Source organism: Brienomyrus brachyistius, chromosome 3 (assembly GCF_023856365.1).
Source record: "Brienomyrus brachyistius isolate T26 chromosome 3, BBRACH_0.4, whole genome shotgun sequence".
Taxonomy (NCBI): domain Eukaryota; kingdom Metazoa; phylum Chordata; class Actinopteri; order Osteoglossiformes; family Mormyridae; genus Brienomyrus; species Brienomyrus brachyistius.
Window position 1 is genome coordinate 19975936 of NC_064535.1, and position 26336 is coordinate 20002271.

The 26336-nt window shown below is 43.4% G+C and overlaps 1 protein-coding gene across 5 annotated transcripts; it reads right to left on the reverse strand.

The window, feature by feature from the left end:
* Positions 1-235: 235 nt before the first annotated feature.
* On the reverse strand, positions 236-24380 carry thbs2a (thrombospondin 2a). Of its 5 annotated transcripts, none has more exons than XM_049008336.1 (23): positions 24320-24380; positions 23392-23463; positions 22471-23024; positions 21532-21616; positions 18118-18329; positions 14297-14437; positions 13437-13530; positions 12153-12326; positions 10869-11045; positions 10328-10501; positions 9922-10049; positions 8934-9086; positions 7221-7439; positions 6217-6324; positions 5627-5786; positions 5386-5504; positions 4981-5215; positions 3535-3762; positions 3185-3456; positions 2992-3089; positions 2619-2758; positions 2056-2086; positions 236-1738 (listed from the first exon to the last, which is right to left on the reverse strand). In XM_049008336.1, the coding sequence occupies exons 2-23, from the start codon at positions 23456-23458 to the stop codon at positions 1735-1737; spliced, it is 3573 nt and encodes a 1190-aa protein (XP_048864293.1). In that variant the 5' UTR covers positions 23459-23463; positions 24320-24380; the 3' UTR covers positions 236-1734. The 5 variants fall into 5 exon arrangements, with proteins under 5 accessions (XP_048864293.1, XP_048864295.1, XP_048864292.1 ...); XM_049008338.1 differs by lacking the exon at positions 24320-24380 and adding an exon at positions 23968-24277 and having other exon boundaries at positions 12153-12323; XM_049008335.1 differs by lacking the exon at positions 24320-24380 and adding an exon at positions 23968-24277.
* Between the last annotated feature and the right edge of the window lie 1956 nt (positions 24381-26336).

Genomic DNA, 26336 nt, shown 5'->3' on the forward strand with positions numbered 1-26336 from the left:
TCAGGATGGGGCTTCGAACCATTGCAGAATACAGTCCAGAGAATGAATGTACGTATCATTTCATAATTAATTTTCTTAGCATAATTTGTGGTTGAAATCACATTTAAGGAAATGCAATGCATGTTTTTGTGTGTTTCATACGAATCAAGTATCATACGCCATGTTACAATCATACAGACAATGTGATACGATGTCTCACATTACAGTTCCTAAAAAAGTCACACCTAACAAACAGTGATAATGAAATGAATATAAAATATTTATTTATGAATCATCTCTCCAACAGTGAACATGTACAAAATGTTTGCTTTATAACTAAATCAAAAAATGAGGTGGGTAGCAGGAAAATTTACATTTGTGCATCATAAACCATCAGAAAATATGCTACTAATTAAAAATATAAAATAATGCTATACAAAGAACTAGTAGCTATACATTGTCAATGTTTTGCATCTATGTATCTGTGGTTATTCGTAATATAAAAAAAAAAAACAATGAATGTGTAATTGCATCTGGCTTTTTATGTTTAGTAAAAACCAAAAAGTACAAACCCACTGACTGAAGATATCAAAAAATGTGAACGGTTAGCATAAATAAGCATTTGTTGGTTAAACCGTCATTTCTGAAATGACACCCCTTGATTTGCTGATCTGACGTTGTTTAAACATGTCTGCACAATCACACAATTAGAGAAAACGGCTGCCTTTTTCCTTTCATTGAATACATTGTGCTTTATATTTTGTGATTTTAGGTGAACATACCAATCAAAATAAATCTGTAAATATACTTAAAAAAAATATCCTGATGTATGGAAAATTTGGATGCTGTAATTCAATGTGTTTTGTACTTCAAATTATGAAATTCCGTCAGTGTAAACAAATAAATAAATATTTACAATCTTTGGCAAAAATGGAACAAATCTAACATCAACTAATAATGCTGTAAGACAAATATAAATAATTTACAGAAGAAATTATCATACAGTCTAAATATAAACATCTTCATCCGCCAAAAACTTAATAAGTTTTTAAATGATCCCTGTTAGAATATAGGGATAGACTAAAACAGACTACATAAAATTTTAATAAACTCAAATTAAAAATTAATTCAAGAACTGGTATGCATTCAAAAGGTATGTATTCAAGATGGCAGGAAACACTGCAGTAACAACAAAACACAAAAGAGGCCGTTTGTGCATCGAAGCCGAGGCCGAAGAGGACGGCCACCGGCCCCCACGGCCCCCGCAGCCCCTGTTCAGTCTGTGGTGGGGCAATACATGGATGTGAAGCGTGGTCCTTCATTAAGGATGCATCAAGATATCTCGTATCAAAGTGCAAGAAAAGCGTGACACACCATACCAACCTGATCCAGGAAACCGAAATATGTGTGACCAGTAATAAAGATAATGTAAAAAAAGTCAAAAGACTAATCTTTAAATGATCCGTTTAAAACACTGATGAAAATTAGATGAAAGTACTTGGGTGTCAGGGTAACAGTATGATATCCAGAGAAGAGTAGGACTCCCTTCGATGCTGACCTTTGCTCGTCCTCAGACACATCTGCCTGCCATTGGCAGACTGGGTAGGGAGTGCGCATTGTAGCTTCGATAGGGGTGGGGCTCTCACTTATTGGCCAATGGATGGAGACGCAATTGGTGGGAAAGCTTGATGACCAGGAGGAGACTGAGGTGAGCCTGTCCAGTACTTCATCATTGTCGTGTCAGATGTAGGTCAGTTATCTGTAGGAGAAATACGTCACATTTACCAAAGTATTTAAGCTTGGTTCACCTGAAACGCAGGCTGGAGAAATGCAAACACTTGTTAAGAGTGAACGCATAGCAGAAGGCGTGAATATTAAAATGAGTGTATTTCACAGGGCATCTGCAGGTGGAAAAGGAGCGGTGGCTGAATTTCCAGTTAGATTAATGGATTATTCTGCTTTCTATTGCATTAATTACAGATCCAGTCATCAGGCAGGTCAGGCTGCTGCAAGACGTGAGAGGCAGAAACAAAAGCGTGTCGCTAAAGGAGATTTGTGGTTCCCCATTATCTTTACCTTATCAACACAGGGGAAAATTCCGGGTTATCTAGGTAACAAAGCAAAGTTCCAGTCTCTTAATAATGCAAATTTCCCCCCAAAGGTTTAAATATAACATCCTGTGTTTTATTTTTACAATTCTTCATTTGTCCAAAGTTTTTAACAATTACATACTAATTAATTGATCATGCATGTGTCATAATGGGGGGAAGACAAGAGACCCTTAGATTTCGGCTACAGTTCCCAATTCACAAACTGCTGAAAAGGAGAGATGGTGAACTAGCTTCTAGTCCAGGAGAAGGTACAAAAGCTGCAATCAAAAATATTTGCATATATGCATGTTTTTTTTTTAATTTACACCTAAAATGCAAATTCAGTGTATAAATCAGTGGAATAGGTATGGAAAGTTCTGACGATATTAGCACCCAATCCACTTCCTGATATTTACCATGTTTTTTGTTTCATTAAGCATTAAAGTTGGACACATTGCCATCTAGCTTGCCAAAGGCTCTTGTAAGTTGCACTGAGTTGTACTCTGACAGGTCTGGCAAACCATGGCGATCTCTTCAGGGGTTTATTACCTCGGCACTCGTATTTGAGATCGGAGAAGAAGATCAGCTCCTGAGAGAAGACAAACAGCCCTAATCTGCCTCCAGCGTACGTCTTGTCATAGACAGGACCCGAGTCAGCCATGATCTGCTTTCCTTCATACACCACGACCCTAGAAACAAGGACAGACCCGAGACGTTTTTTGGGTTCTGTGCCATCATAGAGTGGACAGCAGATGGGTTAGTTCCTTAGAACATAAGAAATTTACAAACGAGAGGAGGCCATTTGGCCCACTCAACTAATAGCTCAGAGTTGTTAAAATCGTATCTGTGTAAAGAAGTGCTTTCTCAAATCCATTTTAAAGATCGATAATTTCCGCCTATCAATGCCATAAAGGTTCCTCACCTGATGAAGCCAGTCTTCGGTCTGTGGATAAGATGCCACCGGTAGGCGGTATAATCTTTCCAGCCAATGTTCTTTGGGTCATGCCACAGAGTTTGCACCTGGGGACAATTTAGAAAATGTCGTGACGCGAGGAGCTGCACCTCCTGCTGCCGAGGATGAAGATGAAGGTGAGTGTAAAGATGAGGTCGCCCACCTGGCCAGCGGTGTTACCCGTGTGCCACAGGGCGTTCCGCAGATGCTCTCCGGTGCCTGTAGTGGAGTTGACCACCTTCAGGGAAACTCCGGAGATACCAAATGCCTTTGAGGGTTTGTCTTCCCAGTAGGTTTGAGTGATCTGCTTCCACATCACCACGTAAAAACGCGCGCTGGATTGGTAGCCAAATACAAAGCCGGCGTAGTCGTCATCCCGGTCGGTGTTGACGTAGAATGTGCCGCTGAAGTCCACTGCACTGAACTCATCAAAACCTATGGTGGCGATTTAGGGTCAGTAAACATCCCAGCAGTGCATTCACATATCAGTGATACTGCAGACATTTGACTCACCGACGGCAATGCCAGGATCAGAATTGGCAGTCTGCACCAACTCCTTGCCTTGGTGCCTCACCACCCAGTTAGGGTCAATCTGTGTGGTCCCCTTAGGGTCCAGGTGGACCATCTGGAACTTTCTGAAGTCCGTGACACTGATCTCGTTGTTCTCTGGACACACGTCAAGGATGTCAGGGATGCTGTCGTTGTCAAAATCATCTTTGCAGGCATCACCGCGGCCATCTCCTGTGTTTGAGAAGGATCAGAAACATTCAGCGGATTTGCAATAACTGTGGATTTGACCAGTTTGCTATATATGAACGTCCCATATATTTTTTTCAGCTTCAGTGCAATATGATTTGATGATTAGTGTATTGGTATTACTGGAAATTTCCTTACAAATGTGTCTGAAAACTGTGGAATCCAGTGAAATGTAAGAGAATAAAACAGGCAACTCTCCATTAGAATGATTTGAGGGAAAGTAGTTCAAAGAAGCAACGTTCCTTGACTTTGGGGCTCTGCTAAGCAAAACGCAGAATATCAGCTGCCATACTGTGGTAGCTTCCACTCGAATACATAATTTTAGAATGGACATACTGTTAAAAACAAACCCACTTGTTAAATGGAGGGAAGAATGCAGATGGCAAATTAAGTGGACCCAAAATGCTTAGCATCTATTTGCTGGCAAAGTTCCGCGTAGCCATTTGTCTCAGTGGTCTTAAATAAATACCAGCTGATGAATTGTCATTTGCATGGAAGTCCCTGGTACCACGACGACTTCTGCCAAACTGATTCATTGCACAAGAGTCATTTTCATTGCGCCATGTGCAGGACATGTTTGTTATTATTTTAAAACTAGAATGATTAATCATCATTGTCTTGTCTTTAATTGCTTTTCTTAAGTCGCTGAACAGTATGGCATTCATTTAATAACAGATTTGCTCTATAACTTGCAGGAACTGCTACGTATGCTTTAATCTAACCCAGTCACTGAAGCGAGTCACCAGAAAGCAACACACATGTTGTATTCTTGGCTGTTTTGTCCATTAGCAGTAAATGATAAGTCATATTAATAGCCCTGTTTTCCACAAAACCCACAGGATTGTATTTAATATAGCATTTATTGGTCTGGGAAACAAAGATGTTTACCACGTACTCTGATGACTGATAACTCTTCATTCAGTTACGTTTTGGGTGATCTATAGCAAGATGCAGGATAAAGGCCTGAATGAGAGCCACTATACTAACAAATCTATGACATGTTTCTGATAGATAAAGCTGAGGAAGAGCAATGGGAGGAAACCCATGCGAAAATGAGTACATGCAAGCAGAATATGCTTGAATTATGAATGATTTTTGAATTAATCTAGTATGATACAATTTTGTTGGAAATATGACTCATAAAAAGAGATTACATCAAACTGCCAGCAAGGTTAACCACTGCAGACTGTGCCCTCTCTTTACCGTCAGAGTCCAACTGGTCTTTGTTGGGCACCAAGCGGCAATTGTCCCGGTCGTCAGGGACACCGTCATTATCGTCGTCATAGTCGCAGGCATCCCCTTTCCCGTCCTTGTCATGGTCAGCCTGGTTGGCATTGGGGATGTAGGGGCAGTTGTCCAGATTGTTCTGGTGGCCATCCTCATCGATATCCTGGTTGTTGTCACACTGGTCACCCACCCGGTCATTATCTGTATCAGTCTGTGGAAAGTCAACGAATCGTAACAAAGATGTAAGTACGGCAAATATTTTTGGTGGAGTGTCGGCTCCCAAGGAATAAATTCCAAGAAGTGTCAGCAGGAGTTGCTATAATGGAAGAAAGGGGATATTTGTTCCCTATAATATTTCTTCATACTGGTACTCTCCCTCACCTGGTCAGGGTTATGCATCAGTGGACAGTTATCACATTGATCGCCTACACCATCCAGGTCAGTGTCTTTCTGGTCTGTGTTGTACACGTAGGGGCAGTTGTCATCTTCATTCAGAATAGCTAGAGGTGAAAATGCAGAATGAAAATCTAGGCTTTTGCAGTTCTGGTTACATCATGGAGTAGTCACACACTAGCATCTGGATGATGCAGATGGCATCAGAAGAGATAAGAGGTTCACGCACCATCACCATCGATATCAACCGCACAGGCGTCGCCCTCCCCGTTGTTGTCAGTGTCAATCTGCGATGGATTGTGCTCATAAGGGCAGTTGTCACACCTGTCGCCCACATCGTCTTTGTCATAATCGAACTGACGTGGGTTGTACAGCAGGGGGCAGTTGTCCTAGAGGAAACAAAACAATATATTTTTTTCACGGGCATCCCTATTTGGTGAGTCAGCTGCAATAGACCCCCCCCAATCAAACTTCAAAAACTTCCAAGCGAAGAAGACCTTCATAAACATCTGCAAAGTCAAAAGTGAGAGTGCAAGCAGCCAAAGTACAGACAGTTTCTAGTAGTTCAGTTTAAACTGGGTCTATGCCATAGTTCTCGGACTATTAAGGGACCATTAGAGACACTTAAGGCATTTGCTCTGCTTGAGAAGCTGTTGGCAGGAGGGGATGCAGCTGTGGAGCAGCCTTCTCAGATCTCTCCGTCACTGTAGCCCAGTGCTCGTCCCCCAGCCAAACCTTTATTCTACCTTACGGTGAAACGTTTGCCCCGTCCAATGACTCAGTTACCCTCACGATAAATGGTATGGGGGGAAGACGCACCCTCTCATCGTCGATGTTGTCGTTGTCATCGTCTTTGTCACAAGCATCTCCTTGACCATCCTTGTCAAAATCTTCCTGCCCAGAGTTTGGCAGGTTGGGGCAGTTGTCCTACAAGGCAGAGTTTTAAATGCAGAGCTTAATACTGACCTCATATTGTTTCTCTTAGTGTGCTCAAGCCAGAAAGACATTATATGAACCTCCTGAGCTCTGGCACACCACTAAAATTCATGATGACCAGCAGGATTGCGTCATACAGGTATACGAATCTTGTTTATATACAAACGTGTCATCTCAAGAACAAAAGTGTAATACATTATTCAGAACAATATTTTATATTATCTCTGATCTGTCCTTGTCTGTTTTATATTGCCCCACTACTAGACACCACGCATGAATATCTTTTAAAATTCTACTTTAACGATAGTGACAATGGAATGCACATATAGAAGATGAGAAACATCTGCACTTTGAAAACGAAAAAAAATACCAAAAACAACGATGTTTATGGACAGTGATGAATTGCAGGTGCCCATGTAACTTGGGCTAATTATTTTTTATTGACAACTTTCGTATTGGATAATACCAACATATTATGTTGGCTTTCTGAGTGGGTAATCTAAATTTAAAACCATTCCTTTTCATGTAGATGCACCACAGTCACTCTTAGAGTTAAATTGCTGTGCGAGAGATGCAATTTATCGTCATCGTTATGATGTTAGCTATTCATCCATCCATCCATCTTTCCATCCATCCATCCTCTGTAACGGCTTTGTCAGTACCCCTTCATTGTGAGGAGCCAGTCCCAGAGCACACGTGGGACAACTTAGGGGACTTAGGTATGCCACCGAAACGTATGCAATATACAAACATGGGGAGAACATTCAAACTTCATGCATAGAGAATAGTGCTGGTGACCCACAACCCTGGAGGCTTGAGGACACTATGCCACTCTCATCTCTGTCAGCCAGTCCACTCCTCCAAAATGCAGGTCTCACAGCCCGTACCTTTTTGCAGTGATAGGTGGCGTTGGCCCCGCACACCAGGTTCTGATTGGGCCAGCCGTCCAGGTCGGAGTCCTCACCACAGATGATGCCGTCGCCCGCGTAGCCGATCCTGCACTCGCACTTGTACATGGGGTCGCTGAAATGGCTGAGGTAGACGCATTCGGCGTGTTTGTGGCAGCTGTGGGTGCTGTCCTTACAGGGGTTTTCGGGGTCACACACCTGTCACACACAAGCAGGTGGCGTTAGTTCAGCGCTGGGTTAGGCTCACATCTAAAAGAAAGGCAATCAAATGGATTTAAGGCCTTAACGCTTTACACCTGTATCAGTTGGAGCCAAATTTCACAGCTCTTTACATCTCCCTGCGCTGGGAGGAAACTGCATTCATTAAACCACAAACTGTCAAGCTGTATTGTTCGGCTACAGAGCAGATAATTTGTTTCAACAAATTTGGCAGATTTCCTGTTGTTTAATAGGCAAAGGCTGTTATAGCCAAAGGTGTGACGTAACCATGAAACAATGACTGTACCCAACGTTATATATGGAACAGTGCCTGTATCCATAATAGTTACATCCAAGGCATCTGACATAAAAGTTCTGTTTTAAGGTTTACGCAGAATTTAAAAACTACTTATTCCTCACTAAATCTCTAAAAATTGTTGTTTATCGTTCTGTCTTCATACACATAATGAAAAAAAGAAACCTTCAAACCTTCACAATGGATGTAGTTATTATGTAAGGTTATCGGTCAGTGGTAGGAAATTGACTGGTGAAACAAAAGAGGATCCATAACCAAACTGCTGCTTGTTGTTTCCACAGCAGCGAATCAGTAAATGAATCACAGACACACACACACACGCACACACACATACACACATACACATACAGGTTTGTGGGGACTCTCCTTTCATTTCTATGGGGTAAACTCTAATCCCTATACAGTTTGATGACCTTAACCCCTACCCAGTCCAAACCTTAACCATAAGTAACCAAGCAAAATATGAGACACACACACACTCACACATACCCGCTCGCGCACACACACACACACACACACACTCATTTCAGCCAGCTGGGACCATGAAGCAAACCTCTGGTTCTGCAGCCCTGTCACAGAACCACAGGCAGAAAGAGAGCCCTTGAGTGACGAAAACACTAATTGGTGCTCTGTGTTTAATAAGATCCACTCGCAAATGTGGTCGTAGTTCACCTCAGTAATCTGTAACTACATAATTTCCTAGATTAATTTGACTCCACTCCACAGTTCTGACAGCCTAAAAGAACTGAACCATAATCGTAGTGATCCCAAGATGTCTGCTCTTTGTTCAAACAGAGATTATGGGTTGGGGAGGGACTAAGGGACACATTTTCTTTTAGCAGCTCATCAACATGTATTGTGAGCCTATTTTCTGAATCCAGCTAATGGTGCCCCCCATTCTTGTCTGATGGGGGGAGGACTGCTTTCACTTGACACTTAAGCACATTAGACAAATGAGAAGCACTCAAATCATGGTGACTTTGCTGACAGGTCATATATTCCTATCTTGACCAGCACAACCCTCAAGGCTCTGCTGTGAAAATTTAAATTGGTTGCAGCTACAGCATGTTCTTCTGCTCTGTTTGAAGAAACAGTTTGTTGAGCACATTTATGTTAAATGCGAAGTCTTCATGTGCAAAGCCTTAAGTCACGGTTGACAACAGAGGCAACTGACAGACCTGCTTGTTCTTTTTGGCTGCCTCCACACCCATACCGAAGGGCTGGTTGCCCTTGTACCGCGGGGGACAAGGCAGGCAGTGGAATCCTGGGTTGGTGTTGATGCATCTCGGCGAGCCATGGAGTTTGAAGCATGTATCTGACACCAGGTCACACTAGGGACAGAGGTGGAGAAAAACACTGGGGGTTCACTGAGAGAACCTGAGAATTCTGTATTCAGTTCCCTGTTAGAGGAACAAAGCACCAAATCCTGTAGGGTGTCCGATTGCACTGCGCTGTCAATCAACCAGAAGGATTCCAACAGAAAGGGGGTTTAACCAGTCAGTGATTGACAGCACGTAACCTGCATACTAATGATTTTGAAGCTGCATGTTTCCACTAACAGTACCAGTCAAACGTTTGGATCTGTACCATTCTCTAAATTTTAGAATAATCATAAAGTCAAACTAAGACTGCACAGACCAAAAAGATATTAAACAAAAATAATTCATTTGTTGAGGGGGGGGGGGGCGGGGGCGCAGCTCTGTGGGTTGGGACTCAGAAGGTTGTCTGTTCAAATCCCTGGGGCAGCAGAGTGATCCCACCATTGGGCCCTTGAGTAAGGCCCTTAACCCCAGTTGCTCCAGTGACTGGCTGCCCCTGCTCTCTCCTCTGTCCCAGTTCCATGAGGTGGCCTCCTGGGATACTTTTCCAGCTGTCCACATATATTCTGAGCACTCACTGCTGCTTTTCTTTCAGTCTCTGATCAAATTCCTCCAAAGCCATTTCTACTGTGATTAAGTCAGGTGGCCAGGTCATCCCAGTAACAGAATGATGCAACACTCTCACTCTCCTTTGTAAGTAGCTTGGCATATTCAAACTTGACTGGTGCTGTAAGTTTTAGGCTTGTGGGACTGGAGAGTCCCATGAATTAAACAGGACAACCCAAGATAAACTGCTTTGGTGTGTCCTGACATGACACTCAAACTGCAAATTTCAATGTCATGGTACCTCATTGATGTCCTCACAGGAGGTGCCATTGCCACGGAAACCCACGGGGCAGGGGCCACACTCCCAAGAGCCATCAGGGGCACTGTTGCAGTCCACTCCACCGAAACAGGGGTTAGAAAGGCAGCCATCTGCTCAAACAAAGAAGCATGGAAACACCTTTAAATACCAGCAAGAGGACAGTGGAAAAAAACTAGCTAAGTCCCTTCTTACTTGCCCAGACTTAATGATCAAGATTGATGGATTTCCTCTGTATACAGATTAAATCTGGCTGTACATTGAGGTAATTCCATTCCAGTGTGTTATACACTGATTAGCTAACCTATGATGTAACAAAGGAGTCTCTCACACAGTGATTTAAGCTCTGGATTCATTAGTCAGTGATGAAACACTGCTACCATGAACCTACCGACAGGGCAGTCTTGTGGGTTGCAGACATCGATGTCTGTGGCGTCCCCCTGGCATTTCTTGCCGCCATACTTTGGGCGGGGGCTGTTACAGACATGGGTGCGACTGCGAACTCCTCCTCCACAGGTAGCTGAACAGGTCGCCCAGGGAGACCAGGGACCCCAGCCACCGTCAACTGTAATTGGACAGATACAAGCCAGGGGATTTCAACATAAAGTACATTTTATTTAGACAATTACATTCAGAAAAATCCATATTCTCCTCTAATGTGATACTCTAAAGTATAAGGCAATTGAGTAAAGTTAAGCTCAATTGAAAGTCAGTTTTTTTATCCTTAAAGAAAATACTACTTTTATGAGATTGAAAAATCTTTTCAAACTTGGCCAAAGACCCCAAAGCTACGAAGACCCCCCGACTGCTCGTTTCCTTCCTAAGCTGACAAACAGATCAGCCACACAGAATTCAAAGCCACACATGCTGTCATCTGATCCTCTGTAAGTGACCCTGCTGGAAGATATTCCTCAGGGGTTCACCATACTCACCAGGGCAGGGGCTGGCCTCGCATTTTTGGGTCTCTCTCCCACTGCCGTCGCAGTCTTTGCCACCCAGCTGAGGCACAGGCGAGTTGCAATGCCGGATTCTGGTGATCTGGCCCTCGCCACACGTCACTGAGCATGATGACCATGGCGACCACAAGCTCCACCCACCATCCTGACGGACTGCGGTGCAAAAATGAGGTTAACAGCAGCCAATCAAAGAACTGGTTCCACCTTTAAGGCAGTAATGTCCAAATGGGCCTTTGTTTCTGTTGTACTTTAGAATGTTCTCAACAAGCACATTCTGCCTGAACTGCCCCCCCCCCCCCCCCCTCCTTAGCTGGGAGACTCCCAGACCCCCCCTGTGCTACCACAAACCAGAGAACATCCACTTTCATTTTTTCGGGAGGGGGATTACCAAGAATAAGTTCTAGGATGTATAATGTAGAAGCCCCATTGAGAGGAGCCTGATTACATTTCACTGCTCTGTTAATCTATCTCAGAGGATGGTGGTTTTGGGTGGGGGGGTGGGGTCCAGGGAAAGGAAAGAAAAACACAGAGCATGTGTGACACGAGTGCACAAATAAAACCTCTGATATATTGTGGAGTTTTCTGAGCTTGGAACATGATTTTTGACACTTCCAGGCAAGCCATAAAGCCCAGGGTCACTGTAGGCCTTGCCGTGAGTTGATCAGACAGGCGTTGTTAAAACGTTAAAACGTTCCAAATCTTGTGTTTTCCCAACTAAATGTATTTCCACTTGGTGGTTGACCTCACTGATCTCCTCCAAAATGTTCTTGGGGGGGGGGGGGGTTGCATGGCCCTATTTTCTTGAGTGCTGAGGAAAGTAGGGACTAAATTAACTTCATGCACTAAGAAAATGGGGGTTAGAAGGATGTCCTGTCCTCCTGCACAGGAAATGAGGTTTCCCCCCCTAGCTTCCCTAACAGGATCTGTGACAAACTTGATTCTAATTACTAGCCACAACAAACAGCTTTTTGTAATTAATCCACCTGCGCGGCCAGGTACATAGACAGACATACTACTAAGTCATCTTTGCTCTGTCCCAAAATACATGTTTGTGCCTTTCTGATTTAAACAAGCAAAGCTTCAAGGAATCAGCATGACTTCGTAGTTTGTTATTCAATAGCTTTACAGAGTGTCCCCTATATAATATACCGTTTGGTCATGTAACGTCATGTGTTCTACCATGCAAACATTTTTTCGCCTGATATGCATAATTCATCCACTTCCTTCTGCATTTTGACAGCGACGTGAAAATCAGCTAACCGCGACTGTCGCATTTCCTCAGGCTGCATTTGCGGGTCTGGATGGAGGGCCCAGTGCAGGGGTTGCTGGTGGCATCACAGGACCTGCCCCTTTGTTGTGTACCCGTCCCGCATGTCACGGTGCACTCAGTCCACTCAGACCATGGGGACCATCCGTCCTCGCTGCCGTTTGCTGCTGACACACAAACAGAGCATTACAAAAAAAGGGGGTGACGTTTTCATTTTATCCTTAAAATTGTAAATTAATAACACTGGAATTTTAACTTCATTATAATTAGTTATTTTTCTCTTGTTTCTGTGGAATGCTGAACAAGAATTAGTGACTCGATGCAGGAGGCTTGCATGGTCATTGGACAGTGTGGAGGTGCTGCAGACAGGCTCTGGAGGGAAAGTCATGTGACCAGGGCTATCCACAGCAAATCCATGTCAGTTCCAGAACTCAAAACTGGCCATTTGGTTTCTGCTTGTCCCTAAGTCACAAGTTTTAAGTTTGATTTTTTCCCCTCAAACCAAACTCAGTCCTTTGCCCTTGTGTTTGTTACTTTTCTGACATCTTGGCACCGTCCCCGTCAATTGTCCCCACAAAGAGAAAAATCCCCAGATAACGACTTCCCAGCAATCCCGTGACCTGGATTCCTTCCTTAATAAATGGATGGATGGATGGTTGGAAGGATTTTTTTTTTAATATGACTTTCTATTCCTAGGCTCACTCTAAATTGTTAGGGCAAGTATGTCATGTTTATGTGTGATGTCACCACCCTGGGATCAACACAACGACCAGGAGAATCCACTCTCTGGGGCTAAGCTATAACTTGCCCATAAAAATACATGGCTTACCCTTAAAGCTTCTTAACAAGCTTCATAACAATAACAGGTCACTATCATTAAAGCTTAAAAAATTTGGAAAGTTTCTTATCCTGGTTTATGGGTCATGTTTCTCAAATGCCAAAAGTCTTGTATTTGGGTTGGTTACTTATGGTTAAGGTCAGGAATGGGTAGAGAGGTTAAGGGTGTCGTGATTGAGATTAGGGTTTTTCCCATAGAAATGAATGGACGGTCCCCATTTAGACAGGTAGGGCAACTTGTGTGTGTGTGTGTGTGTGTGTCTGTGTGTGGCACTTCTGGTCAGAGCATATTAACTGTACATTTGAGTGGATTTTACAACTATAACCTTTGCTGTCAGATTGGTACTATTAGGAGCAATACAAGAAAGACTGAGGCCAAGAAATCAAAGCAGGCATCTGAGTGCGACTCCCTGCGTGTTCCTGCAGGAGCTGCTACTTACACAGGCAGACAGGACAGCACTCCTCGTCGATGAAGGAAGGGCTTGCGCAGGACACTGCCGGACATGTGATCTGGTGACACAAGATCTTTGACTCCTGTGGAGAAATGCCATAATGATCACATGATGTCAATTATGTCAGCTGTCCAGGGCCTTTTTCTTCCTGGTAGCAACAAATCAGGAGGCCACCAATGGGGGATGTAGACTTCTGGAGTAATAGGAAGTACAATCATGGAGGGCTAACAACATCCGCTGCTGTTTCTGCGAGAAACCCTTCTGTGTTGGACACATGGGTCTTCTCAAGCTGTTGTCTAATGTTTTACAGGAAAATGGGGATTTTCAGCCTTAGTACTGCAGGATTTGCTTGCTTGTGTAGACATTGCTGGTGTAAGGAAGGTCCTCTAACAGAAAAATGAATCACCTCAACAGAATTTTAGTATTATGTATGCTCAATCAAGCACACGTGTCCTTAGCTGACCCTGAGCAAGCCTTCCCGCCCCATTTCCTGTCAGCTGCCACGCCTTCTCAGTCAGCATGCCACGCCCACATACTGCCTCAGCTTCCTTCCCGCCCCATTTCCCACTAGTTGCCACACCCTTTCAGACCCCAGGCCACGCCCACATTCTGCCTCACCATCCTTCCTGCCCCATTTCTCTATCATGCCCTTTCAGACCCTAGGCCACGCCCACCAAAGCCACGCCCACTCTATTGCCTGTCTCACTGGTCTCCCGCACCATTTCCCTCCCACCTGCTACACCCTCTCAGTCCCCAGACCACGGCCACTGCATTGCCTGCATCATCAGTCTTTCCGTCCCATTTCCCCCCTGCTGCCATGCCCTCTCAGTTCCCAGATCATGGCCCACCTGGCAGGTACACTTGGTGCAGCTGTCTACGATCCAATCCTCCTTGTCCTCAAACAGACGTCCGTCCTGCCAGCACATGTGCTTCTCTTTGGTGTTTTTCATCTTTCCAAGGGCTTCCCGCATGATCATGTTTTCATCCGTCTGAGAGCAAGCAAATTGGGTCAATCAGGCACTTTTCATGATGCTTTTATCTGGGTAACATCTCAAACAAGCTCTTCCGTAAACACACGTGATGTCAGTTGTAGCACATTGGAGGGGCTGTGTCACTGGGGGATTCTGCCCAGTCAGACTGTGTTGTATTCTGCCCCTGAAGAAGCCAGAAACCAGCTGCTCCAAAAGAGCATTTCTGTCTGCACCAGCACAACTGAGACGAGGAAACTTGGCGGGGAATTCTAATGCTGCAAAGCGATCCTCAAGCCATTTAGCTCTCTGGGAATCTGCGTGCCAGGCAGTTCGGCTTGCATGGAAATTTCACGTGTTGAGTGTCAACACATTCGTGGGGGAAGTCTGGCATATGTATGTGCATTTGTATGCATGTTCATCCATGTGCAATTATTTGCCTGTGATTGTGAAAATGAGTGCAAAGACATTGTGCTGATTACGTTTGCAGGAAGGAATAAAGATGTGTGTGTATGAATATATTTGTGGCCCTGCATTTGAGAGTGATGGGTGATGTATGTCCTGTTCTGTGCTCCACAGCCTCCAAGCCTCCCTGTAACCCCAGCCAGGATCGGCAGTTAGAATGGATGGGTGAGGTCATATATTTTCTGCAAAAGTACATTTGTCCAGGACATTGAGTATCATTATATGCATGTACATACATATGTTTCCACTGCTGAATTTGAATGTGATGTATTTGTTATATATGTGTTTGTCCAATGCATTGCACATCATTGGCTCCGTATGTGTGTGTGTGTACCCAGTGCATCATTGGCTCCCTATGTGTGTGTGTGTGTACCCAGTGCATCATTGGCTCCCTATGTGTGTGTGTGTGTACCCAGAGCATCATTGGCTCCCTATGTGCGTGTGTGTACCCAGTGCATCATTGGCTCCCTATGTGTGTGTGTGTGTTTGTGTACCCAGAGCATCATTGGCTCCCTATGTGTGTGTGTGTGTGTACCCAGTGCATCATTGGCTCCCTATGTGTGTGTGTGTGTGTGTGTGTACCCAGAGCATCATTGGCTCTCTATGTGTGTGTGTACCCAGTGCATCATTGGCTCCCTAAGTGTGTGTGTGTGTGTACCCAGTGCATCATTGGCTCCCTATGTGTGTGTGTGTGTGTGTACCCAGTGCATCATTGGCTCCCTATGTGTGTGTGTGTGTGTGTGTGTGTACCCAGTGCATCATTGGCTCCCTATGTGTGTGTGTGTACCCAGTGCATCATTGGCTCCCTATGTGTGTGTGTGTGTGTGTACCCAGTGCATCATTGGCTCCCTATGTGTGTGTGCATATAGTACATCACTGCCTCCCTGTGTGTGTCTGTACAGTGCATCACTGCCTCCCTGTGTGTGTCTGTACAGTGCATCATTGGCTCCCTGTGTGTTTCTGTACAGTGCATCATTGGCTCCCTGTGTGTGTCTGTACAGTGCATCATTGGCTCCCTGTGTGTTTCTGTACAGTGCATCATTGGCTCCCAGTGTGTGTCTGTACAGTGCATCACTGCCTCCCTGTGTGTGTCTGTACAGTGCATCATTGGCTCCCTGTGTGTTTCTGTACAGTGCATCATTGGCTCCCTGTGTGTTTCTGTACAGTGCATCATTGGCTCCCTGTGTGTGTCTTTACAGTGTGTCATTGGCTCCTGTGTGTGTCTGTATAGTGCGTCATTGGCTTCCTGTGTGTGTCTATATAGTGCGTCATTGGCTCCCTGCGTGTGTCTGTACAGTGCATCACTGCCTCCCTGTGTCTGTCTGTACAGTGCATCATTGGCTCCCTGTGTGTGTCTTTACAGTGTGTCATTGGCTCCCTGTGTGTGTCTGTATAGTGCATCATTGGCTTCCTGTGTGTGTCTATATAGTGCGTCATTGGCTCCCTGTGTGTGTCTGTATAGTGCATCATTGGCTCCCTGAGTGTGTCTGTATAGTGCATCATTGGCTCCCTGTGTGTATGTGTGTGTGTGTGTGTGTGTATAGTGCATCACTGGCTCCCAGTTTGTGTGTATGCGTAGGATGCTGGACACACCAGGCAACTTCATCAAGCTTCCAGGCCATCCAGCCCTTTTCCCAGAGTTTGTACCCAGACTCCCTTGTTGTGTCGTGGCTCCCAGAGGAAGTACAAGACCGTTAAAACCACAGCCAGACACTCTGTTATTCCCATTCACTGCCAAAGGAGAATGAGCCTTGAAAACAGTCAAGGAAAACCCAGAAAATCCCACAGCGTCAACAGATAACAGGATCCAGCCACGAAGCCTCTATAACAGCCTTACCTTTAACTTCCTTACTATTATTAAAACCATTCACCAGAATTCTGGTAAAAACACAAGATGATTGGTTGGATTTATCCAGTGGTTTCTGCATGGGTTTGTAAACTGCTAGAACATTAGATTTAGCTCTATGCAGGATAAAATTTAATGACCAAAATTGGGAACTGTATCAAGTCTTTGAAATGACATGGTTTTAATCGACATTGTTGCAATGCATCTACCCACAAACAACCTAAATGAATGTTGCAAAGAATTAAGCCCAGAGGTGCAGCTGAAACCAGCAACGTCCTACATTATGCCAGGGACATTATTTGCTTCGCAAAACAAATAAATTAAACCTCACCAATTTCACCCAGTTTCTTTGTTTCAGGTGCAGTCATATTTAATCCTCAGCATTAGCCTTTCTTAAAGTATAATGTAGGCAACATATATCGACATTAAGGCATGTGATATGATTGTAAATATGTCCTTATTTCAAAAACTACTCTTTAAATCAGGGTTGCCCAAGTCCAGTCCGGGTGGGCCAGTTTGCAACACAGTTTGCAGATTTCCCTGTCCAAACACACCTACTAAACTTGCTAATTAGGTAATTAAGATAAAAAAATTACATGATGTAAAAAAAATTGCAAAATGTTGATGCTGGTCCTCCAGGACCGGAACTGGGCAGCCCTGCTTTAGACACTTGGTAATCACAAACTCTTTGACTAATGTTAAGTACCAATTGAATTCGTAACTTGGAAATTCCAAACTCCTAGTCAGAAATTTCAACTGGAACTGGAACCTGAAGTCGGAATTCCCTCTTGGAAAGTCGGAGGAATCTACACAACCTCTCAGAATTCAAGATGGCTGAACCCTTTACTAACAGAAGTGAAAGCTGTAGTTTTAGACTGTTTAGTAGCACTTATCCTTATTTGTGGCTCATTAAGTCGCTCATATACACGGTACTGTTCAATTGCTATCTGTGGACATGTTGCTGTGGTGTTTTTATATGCAAAATACTATGTATTGTGTTGTTATGAACTGATACTGCTAACAATTAACTAGGCTAGAACTGGGGCCTGTTTCAGAAAACAGGATTTCTTGCTTAGCTGGATAACCTGTCGGATTTGAGGTAGTCTGGGCTAAATGTAAGTCAACAAAGGTAAAGGCCAATTAAACTGAGATAAATTAAACCCAACAAGTTATCCAGCTAAGCAAGAAATCCTGCTTTTTGAAACAGGTCACTGGTTTTACTAAATGTCTTTCCAACTTGTCGTACTGGTATGTGGTTAACTCGGGTGTGACGTCATTCCCAGCTCTGACTTACGACCTCCGAGGTAAATGGAATGCAGCATTCATCCTCAGTTCCAGCAGCTGTAAGAATAGCTGAAGCTCTGCAGGGGGGAGGGGGGTTGGGGCTTACCACTTTCTGCAAGCCCTCCATGAGGTTTCCTACAACGATGCGCAGACCCTTGAGCTCCTGAAACATGTTGCTGAGCTCCTCACACGAGCGCTCGCACGTCTCCGGACCCAGCTCCGACACCGCCTCCTCAGTCTTCTTGCCGATGATGTTGCTGGAGATGGCCGGACTGATGTCCACTACTTCCACATTCTCACTCACGGTGTTGGTCTCCTCTGGGAAGAAGGGGCAGGGGCAGAGAGAGTATGAGTGTTGGCTATGAAGAGGAGAGTAGAGGATGAAGGGTAGGGCAAGGTGGGATACAAAAAACATCTGACTGTGGAAGAGCCAAGGTGACGTGAGTCCATTGGGGAAATAGCATAAAAACTTCAAGGTTAGCAAAACTTTATGGCTCTCCGGTGCCTTGGACCATCACGCTGCTCCACAGATGTCAATGTCACACGCATGGTGCCTGCAACTCCATTCAACTTCCACACTCCAGTGTTCACCAAACGGGGAAGTTCTCCCCAGGCAACTGTAGCTGGAGCATTACTCAGGAGAGGATCATGGGCTGTTGGCAATGGAGGAGGGGGCATACAAAAAATAAATAAATAAGAAGGTAAGGAGAAAAACAGCTGCGGGCTTTTGCAAGTATGATAAATCATCATAAATCCTAGGAAGCTTTGAGAAAACACTGGAGTTCCCCAGGAAATCAGACGAAGGGCCACGTATCCTCTTCTGTGAGATTCTCTACAGGCTAGGATGATTTAAAAAGTGTGCTAAGATAAGTCTTAAAAAATAAAGTTTCTAGTTAGTACTTCTGTGAAGCAGTGAATGTACCAATTGATCATATGTGCTATTTTACACATTTTGTTTCGAAGTGCAAGCAAAACGTCTCCAAGAATAAAAAGAAAAGAGAAAAAAACCTTAGCGACACTATCATAGCAGCACCACATATCTTGAAAAGGTATATTATGAAGATGTATAAGAATTAATAACAGTAGTTTTCTCTCTGTGAGGTCTTAGTGTTAAATCCTGCAGATCCAGGCAGCTCTTGGTCTCCTGCTGAGTTCATCTGCGTTAAATGTCTACAAGAATTTTATCGGATCTCCGGCTTGTTACCGGACCAAGCTTGGCAGTCAGTCTGCCATTCTTTTGGCAGCACACTGTTTCAGAAAGAGGGAACTCCTTCTGTGTTCATTTGCATTATGGGAAGAGAGGGAAGCATACAGAAGTTTGAGGTGTTGGGGGGGGGGGGGGGGGGGTCTTGAGAAAAGGCAGCATCCCTTTTCCTGCCAATATGGAGTCCTGATCTGGGTCAGAATGTCTGGGAGTGTCCGGTCACTCAATGGGTTATCCATGTGTCCAAACACTGCCCTGTTTTTGATCACAGTTCCAACTGCTATGTCTGTGAGCAACAAGCTCCAAAGAGAAGAAACCAGTAGTTTAAATACAGCTTGCAGCACCCTCCGAACAAACTGGTGGTATGGATATACAGCCTCTCTGTATCCACACTCACTCCCAGAAGCTCTCAATGCAAAACAATATAGTGTTCGGTGCCATAACTTAACCCAACACTATAGGCAAAGGAAAATGTGCATTAGTCAGACTAACTTCTCGGAAAGTGGAAAAAAAACACTTATAAGAATTGTGTATATTGATGTATATGGGGTGTGATTTCCTGACAGACATAAGTCTTTTACTCCCTTTTCAATCTGCAAGGCTGACTCATCCATCCATGCACGCTGATATGTGTGACTATGTTTGTTGGGAGAGAATTGCAGACACTAAATCCCACAACTGGATCCTATTAAATGCAAGTTAAGCCATGTCCTACGTGGCAACAGTTTTTATGATGAAGGAAATTTTAGGCTGGTACCCGGGTGAAACCCAGCCTGTGGTTCTGTTTAGAAGTTTTTCCACACTCGCTGGCTATGATTGGCTAGAACCCCTCAGTGGGGTTTATTAACCGTATATGACCGCTATCCAAAATGACAGCCCTTGTGGGATTAAGACATCCTGAAACACAAACATAAAGTCTTCATACGGCTTCATTCCGTCACGCTAGAGACAATGTGGTTCCACCAAATGCAAAACCAGAACCAACGTCCTGACATACTTCACCACATGCTGGCTTGAGTCCAAAGGAAGGATGGCACAGTGATGGAAAAAATTAAGATTCAAAATCCAAGTGGGTGGGATTACTGTAACCCACCAATCACTGCCCGATTATGCCAAACAGGAACTAACAAGTAACCAATGGGATGTGGGTTAAATGTCACAGTGATTTTCAGTTCACAATAACCCTACCTACTATTGGTTCAAAGCCTCATGTCTCTCGTCAAAAGAACCAAGATGGTCCCAGACCAGGATGGAGCTTTTTTCAAATCAATAAATTCATCTTTTGAGTGTGAGAATGCAAACACAGAACTGAAAGCTCATGTGAAAAAAGGCTTGATATGGACCAGCACATGACCTCATCACTGGCATGTGTGTGTGCGTGCCTCTCTTAGGAGGGTTGGGGTCTATTCTACAACAGCATAGCTTCCATCAAATCTTTGCACTTGCGGCCAACGCAAATAAACGTAAACATCTGCCCGGCTCTCCGTGAAAGCTGTGCGACATTACCGACACGACAGTTTCCCAAAAACATGATGTAATACAGTAAGATATTTCCACATAAAAACCTGCACACGTTGTGGCCTACTTGCACAAAAGGGGAAAAATACAAGCTGGGAACAAAGTTCTCTTCTGTCCGTTTTACCCAGAGCGCCATTTGCAGTATGTCTGCGCATAAAGAGCAGACTCTCTCCTATAATTAAGGCTGACATTATGCCAACTTCCGGCATTGTTCTTAGAGCCGTGGGAGAGCAGTCCTGTTACATCAGCATGACAATAATGAAGCCCAAAATCCAAAAGGAAGAACTTGAAATGTCAGTGATATTCTAGCATGGTGGCTCAGCCAAAGGCACTTCTCCTTCATAGGCTGGGGGTTCGAATATTATCTCCAGGTACACCAAGTTCCCCCCACAGTCCAAAGACATGCAGTTAGGCTTTTTGGCATCTCAAAATTGCCGATACTGCATAAATTAATGCGTCAGACTGTATGCATGTTAGGAGAGGGATGGATGATATTTTTGTGAGTAATATATCACCCCTATTGGCCAATTTAAACATCTAGTCTCTTCAATTAAAAACTTACCTAGATTACATACAATTAAGAAATGGACAAACTTGAAGAAAAATTCATGAATCCTAGCATTGCTCGCTGCCATGTCTACAAAACCGAGTCGGAATGATTAAACATTTTGTGATTAAAACAGTGACCAGGTCTTTGGATTTATAGGCAGCCATCTTGCAGCAGAGAGCTGACCAGACTTTCTTATGGTGCTATCTGCGTTAAAGAAGGAACCTTCGGGGGTTCGCGTTCAGTCCTACCTGGCTTGGCCACCTCGCATCCTTTGCTTCGCAGTATGTCATTCACCGAGGTGTCGAAGATGAAACGGACATTTTGCAGCAGACCCTGCAAGGAAGACAGGCAACACCGTCAGCAGGACAAGAAACACTGCGGCACAGCAGATGCGTTTCATCTCAAAATGGATAACAAATGCATAACAATGCACTATAAACACAAAAAGTAGGTCACTGCAAAATGCTGACACTATAATACATTTCAAAAACAATACTTGGAATGAGACTGCGATACCCCAATATCCAGAATCTTACTCCGTGGACATACATCCTTATAAATTACAGACTCTGTTTAAACCGAGCAGTTTCTGAGAGCCATACAGTATCTATAAAACCTTACTATAATTAGACAGCCAGCTCCTATGAAAACCCTAATTATGAGTCAGGGCACTTCGGGAGAAGGAGTGACTCTTTATTTCTCTTATTTTTAACAAAGGCTGCCTCTTAACAGCATACCACACAAACTAATAAAAAGTGAGGCAGGAAAATCTGGGAACTGTTTCTGCTGGGCAAACAGAAGTTCAGTCACAGGACGTGCAACAGGACTAAGACAAAAACAGCAGGATGGGGGCTACCTGGTGTCTCGGTGTGATCATTTATAACAGTTTAATGGGACAATGGACCCCTCTTACCAATCTTATTGTCCCCCCTACCACCCAGTCCCTTATTTATACAGATGCTGACACAAACACAGAGAAGTGATTTAACATACATAAAAGCACTCAGCTTGTTAAGCAGCCAAGTGAAAAGAAGATGCATTCAACTTAGAAAAAATTATACCTGAAGCATTAACTAGCAGACACGTTAAGTATTTAATAAACTTATTTGAAACACATCTGTGTGTAGGAGTCTGCAGAAAGGCATCACCTAGCAAAATGATGGGGCTCCTTTTCTAGCCATGCTTACCCTGAAGTGGTTTTCACGCATGGATCCCTTGGCAACAAACATGTGGGCACCATCTGGACGCAGATGCTCGTAGAAGGGCTCGTCCAGCACGAAACTATCCACCAGGCTGCAGCCCACGTACAGGTTGGCATTCTCGCCCTGCACCTGCAGCGTGACGTTCTTCCACTGCGAGTCGGCCATGTCCACATCCTCAAAGGACACCACGTTCTGGGAGCCGTCGAACCAGTAGATGAGGTCCAGAGAATTGGCGTGCCCATTGGAGATGATATCGAACTGGCGCTTGCCCCCAGGGCCCTCCAGGCTGAGCAGGGTGCCCCGGGAAGCACGGTCCTGCCGCACGGTCGCCACAAACACGAAACCCTCGCTACTCTGCATCCGCTGCAGGATCTGCTTCAGCGCCGGTGGCCTCACGGAAGGCAGCTGGTCGAAGCGGATAAAACGATACGCCGGGGCGTTTGGGTCTTGGCCCCGGAAGAGCTTTGCGCCCAGAGTCTTTCGCGTGATGTGACTTATCTCAAACAAGTCAAACACAGTCTCCTCTTCAAGATCACCATCTGTGGGGAGCCGACATCGACAGTGGCAATTACAGAGCAATCTTGGCAGAGATTACCTTCCTCTCAGACAGAAATGAACTTAAGAAATTAAGCTACCTGTTGAACTTCAGTTTTGTTTGTCAATTAGGCATTTACATATGGGCTATAAAATTCATACAACACAATTCCATAACTCTGTAAACAAGCCCCTTGTATTAAACAACTACCTTCTTATTAAATTATAACCTACAGCCTTGGACATTTAGGCATCATATATATTAATTAATTTTCTCTACCCTGAAAAACAGTATTCACAACAATATAGTTTATAAACCCTTAACATATGCACAAACCAATCAGTTTTCCAATCTAGGCACAACGTTATTACCTTGACTCTGGGAGGAGACGGAAAGGACTAAAAGGGAGAGCCAGTAGAAGATACTCCTGGAGATCATAGCTCCTTAAACCACAATAAAAAGGACACATCGTCAACAGACACATTCTTCTACACACTGCAAAACTGACTCATTCTTATGTCCAAGCTTTAGTTTGTAAGGGGTAATTAAATTAAACGTAGAATATTAACATTGCCTTTTCGTAAACGTCATTTCCATTTATTTTCCAATAAAATAAATCTTTTTCAGAAAAATGTTTTCATATACACTTCATATGTATATATATATATTTAAAGTTTCAGTTGAGAATATTTTTTTTTTTAAGTATCAGGGAGAGAACAGCACGCTGAGAACCCCAGAACTAACGCTGTCGTTCTGGCGCACTTCGTTCCCCCACAATGCCACTCGCAAGCTTTCTGGTTAGTCAGTATTCGCAAACTAAAACACCTGAATCAGCAACGTCCAACAAACTGCAGGCAAGAGTCACTTCACCTCTCAAAGACGCACAGAAATATGAAAGGATGCATGGACGCATAACCGCTTCCAAAATGTAATGAACTCCCATTTACCTGGAGCAAAAGTGCAATCTTTTTTAAAAAGAAAATTTCTTAAATATCCCTTGTATAAGGCTGATAAGACGCGATGTATTCCTCACGAAATATTATTCAAACGGTCTAAAAATAATATATATAAATAAATAAAAAATTAAGCACTGGTGCGTAAAATATTATGTCCACGGTGTCAACTAGATCCACTCTATGTGCCTTAAAAGTTAGAGGCTCGAACGTAGCTGTGTCTTCTTATATATATAGTTTGGTATCGAGTTATCTATCATGTTTAAATATTTTTTTTAAAAAAATCAAAGTACTGTGGCAACGATATTACATAATTTCTATTTGATCGCGCAATTTGCTCATATACCTGTTTGCCGGCTTTAGCTCCGCCCTTTATCTTTAAGTCCTCCCCAGAAGTCTGCTGCCCTTTCTCCAAAGCCAAGCTGAGCCCACTTCATAGCCCGATCGGAATCCGGTTTCATGGAGGAGTCATTCAACAAGAAAGGGGAAAGCCGCCGTATAAAAGAGAGAAAGGCTGAAGTAAAGCCCCACTATCCGGACAGGCGTAGGTCGACTCGATTTCCCCGGGGAGAGGTGCAAGCAGCACCGCAGGAGTTAATGGGATATACAACTCAGTAAATTATGAAAACATGCATAAAGATACATCAGCCCTTACCTATGTGCAAACATGCAAATCCGTAAATGTTTAAGTCAAAGATGATAATGAGGGGATGATGGTGGCCATGAATTAATATTAATATTTTAAAGTGTTACAAACAGTAGTCTATTTACAATTTTGGTATTTATAGATTATTAATATCGTTATTTATCGTTAATCTCGTTATTAATTATCGTTATTTGTCATTAGTTCATATCGTCAAATAATACCAATATCTATATAATAGCTGCTTTTAGTTTAAATATCAAGAGTAGAATCATGTTGTTACTTTTTTAGTTGTAAAAAAAACTAAATTTAAAAAAAGGGAAAAGAGGTGAGGGGTTTAAGGGACTTTTGAATGAAGGGAGAAGTTTAAACATCTGGCTACATACGTAAGTGAAAGATTTTATTAGTGTTATAAAGTAAGGACTATGGAGTTTCTTAACCGAGAGATTTTACCCATATTTAACGCTAAATATACAGTTAACACCATTGATGCAAAGCATACATGAAACCGATGTTCATGACTTTTTACTGAAAAGGGATTCAGGAAGGCATCCTGCCACAATCACACACAATCACACGAAGTCTAGTGCATTTAAAATGCATCTGTTGCATATCTTGGTAGATCCCGCAGATAATTGCCCCAATAATTATTTTGCTTCCATTCAATATGAAATATGTGACATGAATGGGTACTATTGGGTAATTAATTGCATGCTCTAAAAATATTTAAGGGTACAATATTTTATCCGTATGTCCTGAAGATTTGACTATGTGCTCGTTGCTGGCGAACTTTCTCCCCCAGTCTGGAAAGAATTATTTTTGTCCAGACTGCTATTTTGCTCTTGGTGTCAGAAAAGAATGACTTGTATATTCACTGGTGGGATCATACATTCCTGAGAATTTAGGGGAGCAGAAATGTTAAACAATAGGGTGACTCTCAGAGATACTCCGCGTCATTTGAATGCAGCTGCTGTGTTTTACGCATTTGGCGTAATGTTCTGTATATATCCGAGCGGCACAAAAATGTGAAGCTGCGATTCAATGCACACTGGGAAGGAAACAGAGAAGTACACAGAGCCAACGGAATAGCTGCAAATTTTTTTCATGTGCATTGCACGTGTGTGATGTAAATCTCCATACAAATGATAATTCTGGCAAAAAAGATTAAGATATATATAGATAATTGGCTACAGAAACATGATTTGCGGGTAATTTTCCTGAAAGGAGAAAATGTTTCATTATAGAAACATCATTGTGCTCCACCTATTATTTTAAATGAGTCATATAACGCAGCTAAATATTGGACACTACCATTTATAGGCATGTCTGCCTGTCAGTAATCCTGTTTCCAGCGGTGATTTATAAACCCTTTATACACACACACACACACACAAGTAGGGTATACCTATCCTTATGGGACTCGCTCATTCAATTCTATGGGAAAAATGCTAACGCTAACTATGACAACCTTAACCCCCACCCTGCCCTAACCGTAACCATAACTAACCAAGCAAAATACTAGAGTTTTTGCATTTTTAGTTTTTTAATAGCAGTCACTGATTTTAATAAAACAGAGTTTTCCCTTATGGGGACCAGGAAATTGGAAAATCAGAAAAAAAAAACGTATACTTATCACGTTATGGGGACATTGTGTACCCATAAGGATAGGTATACCCGCTCACACACACACAAACAATCAGTTGATGATGTAAAGACATCT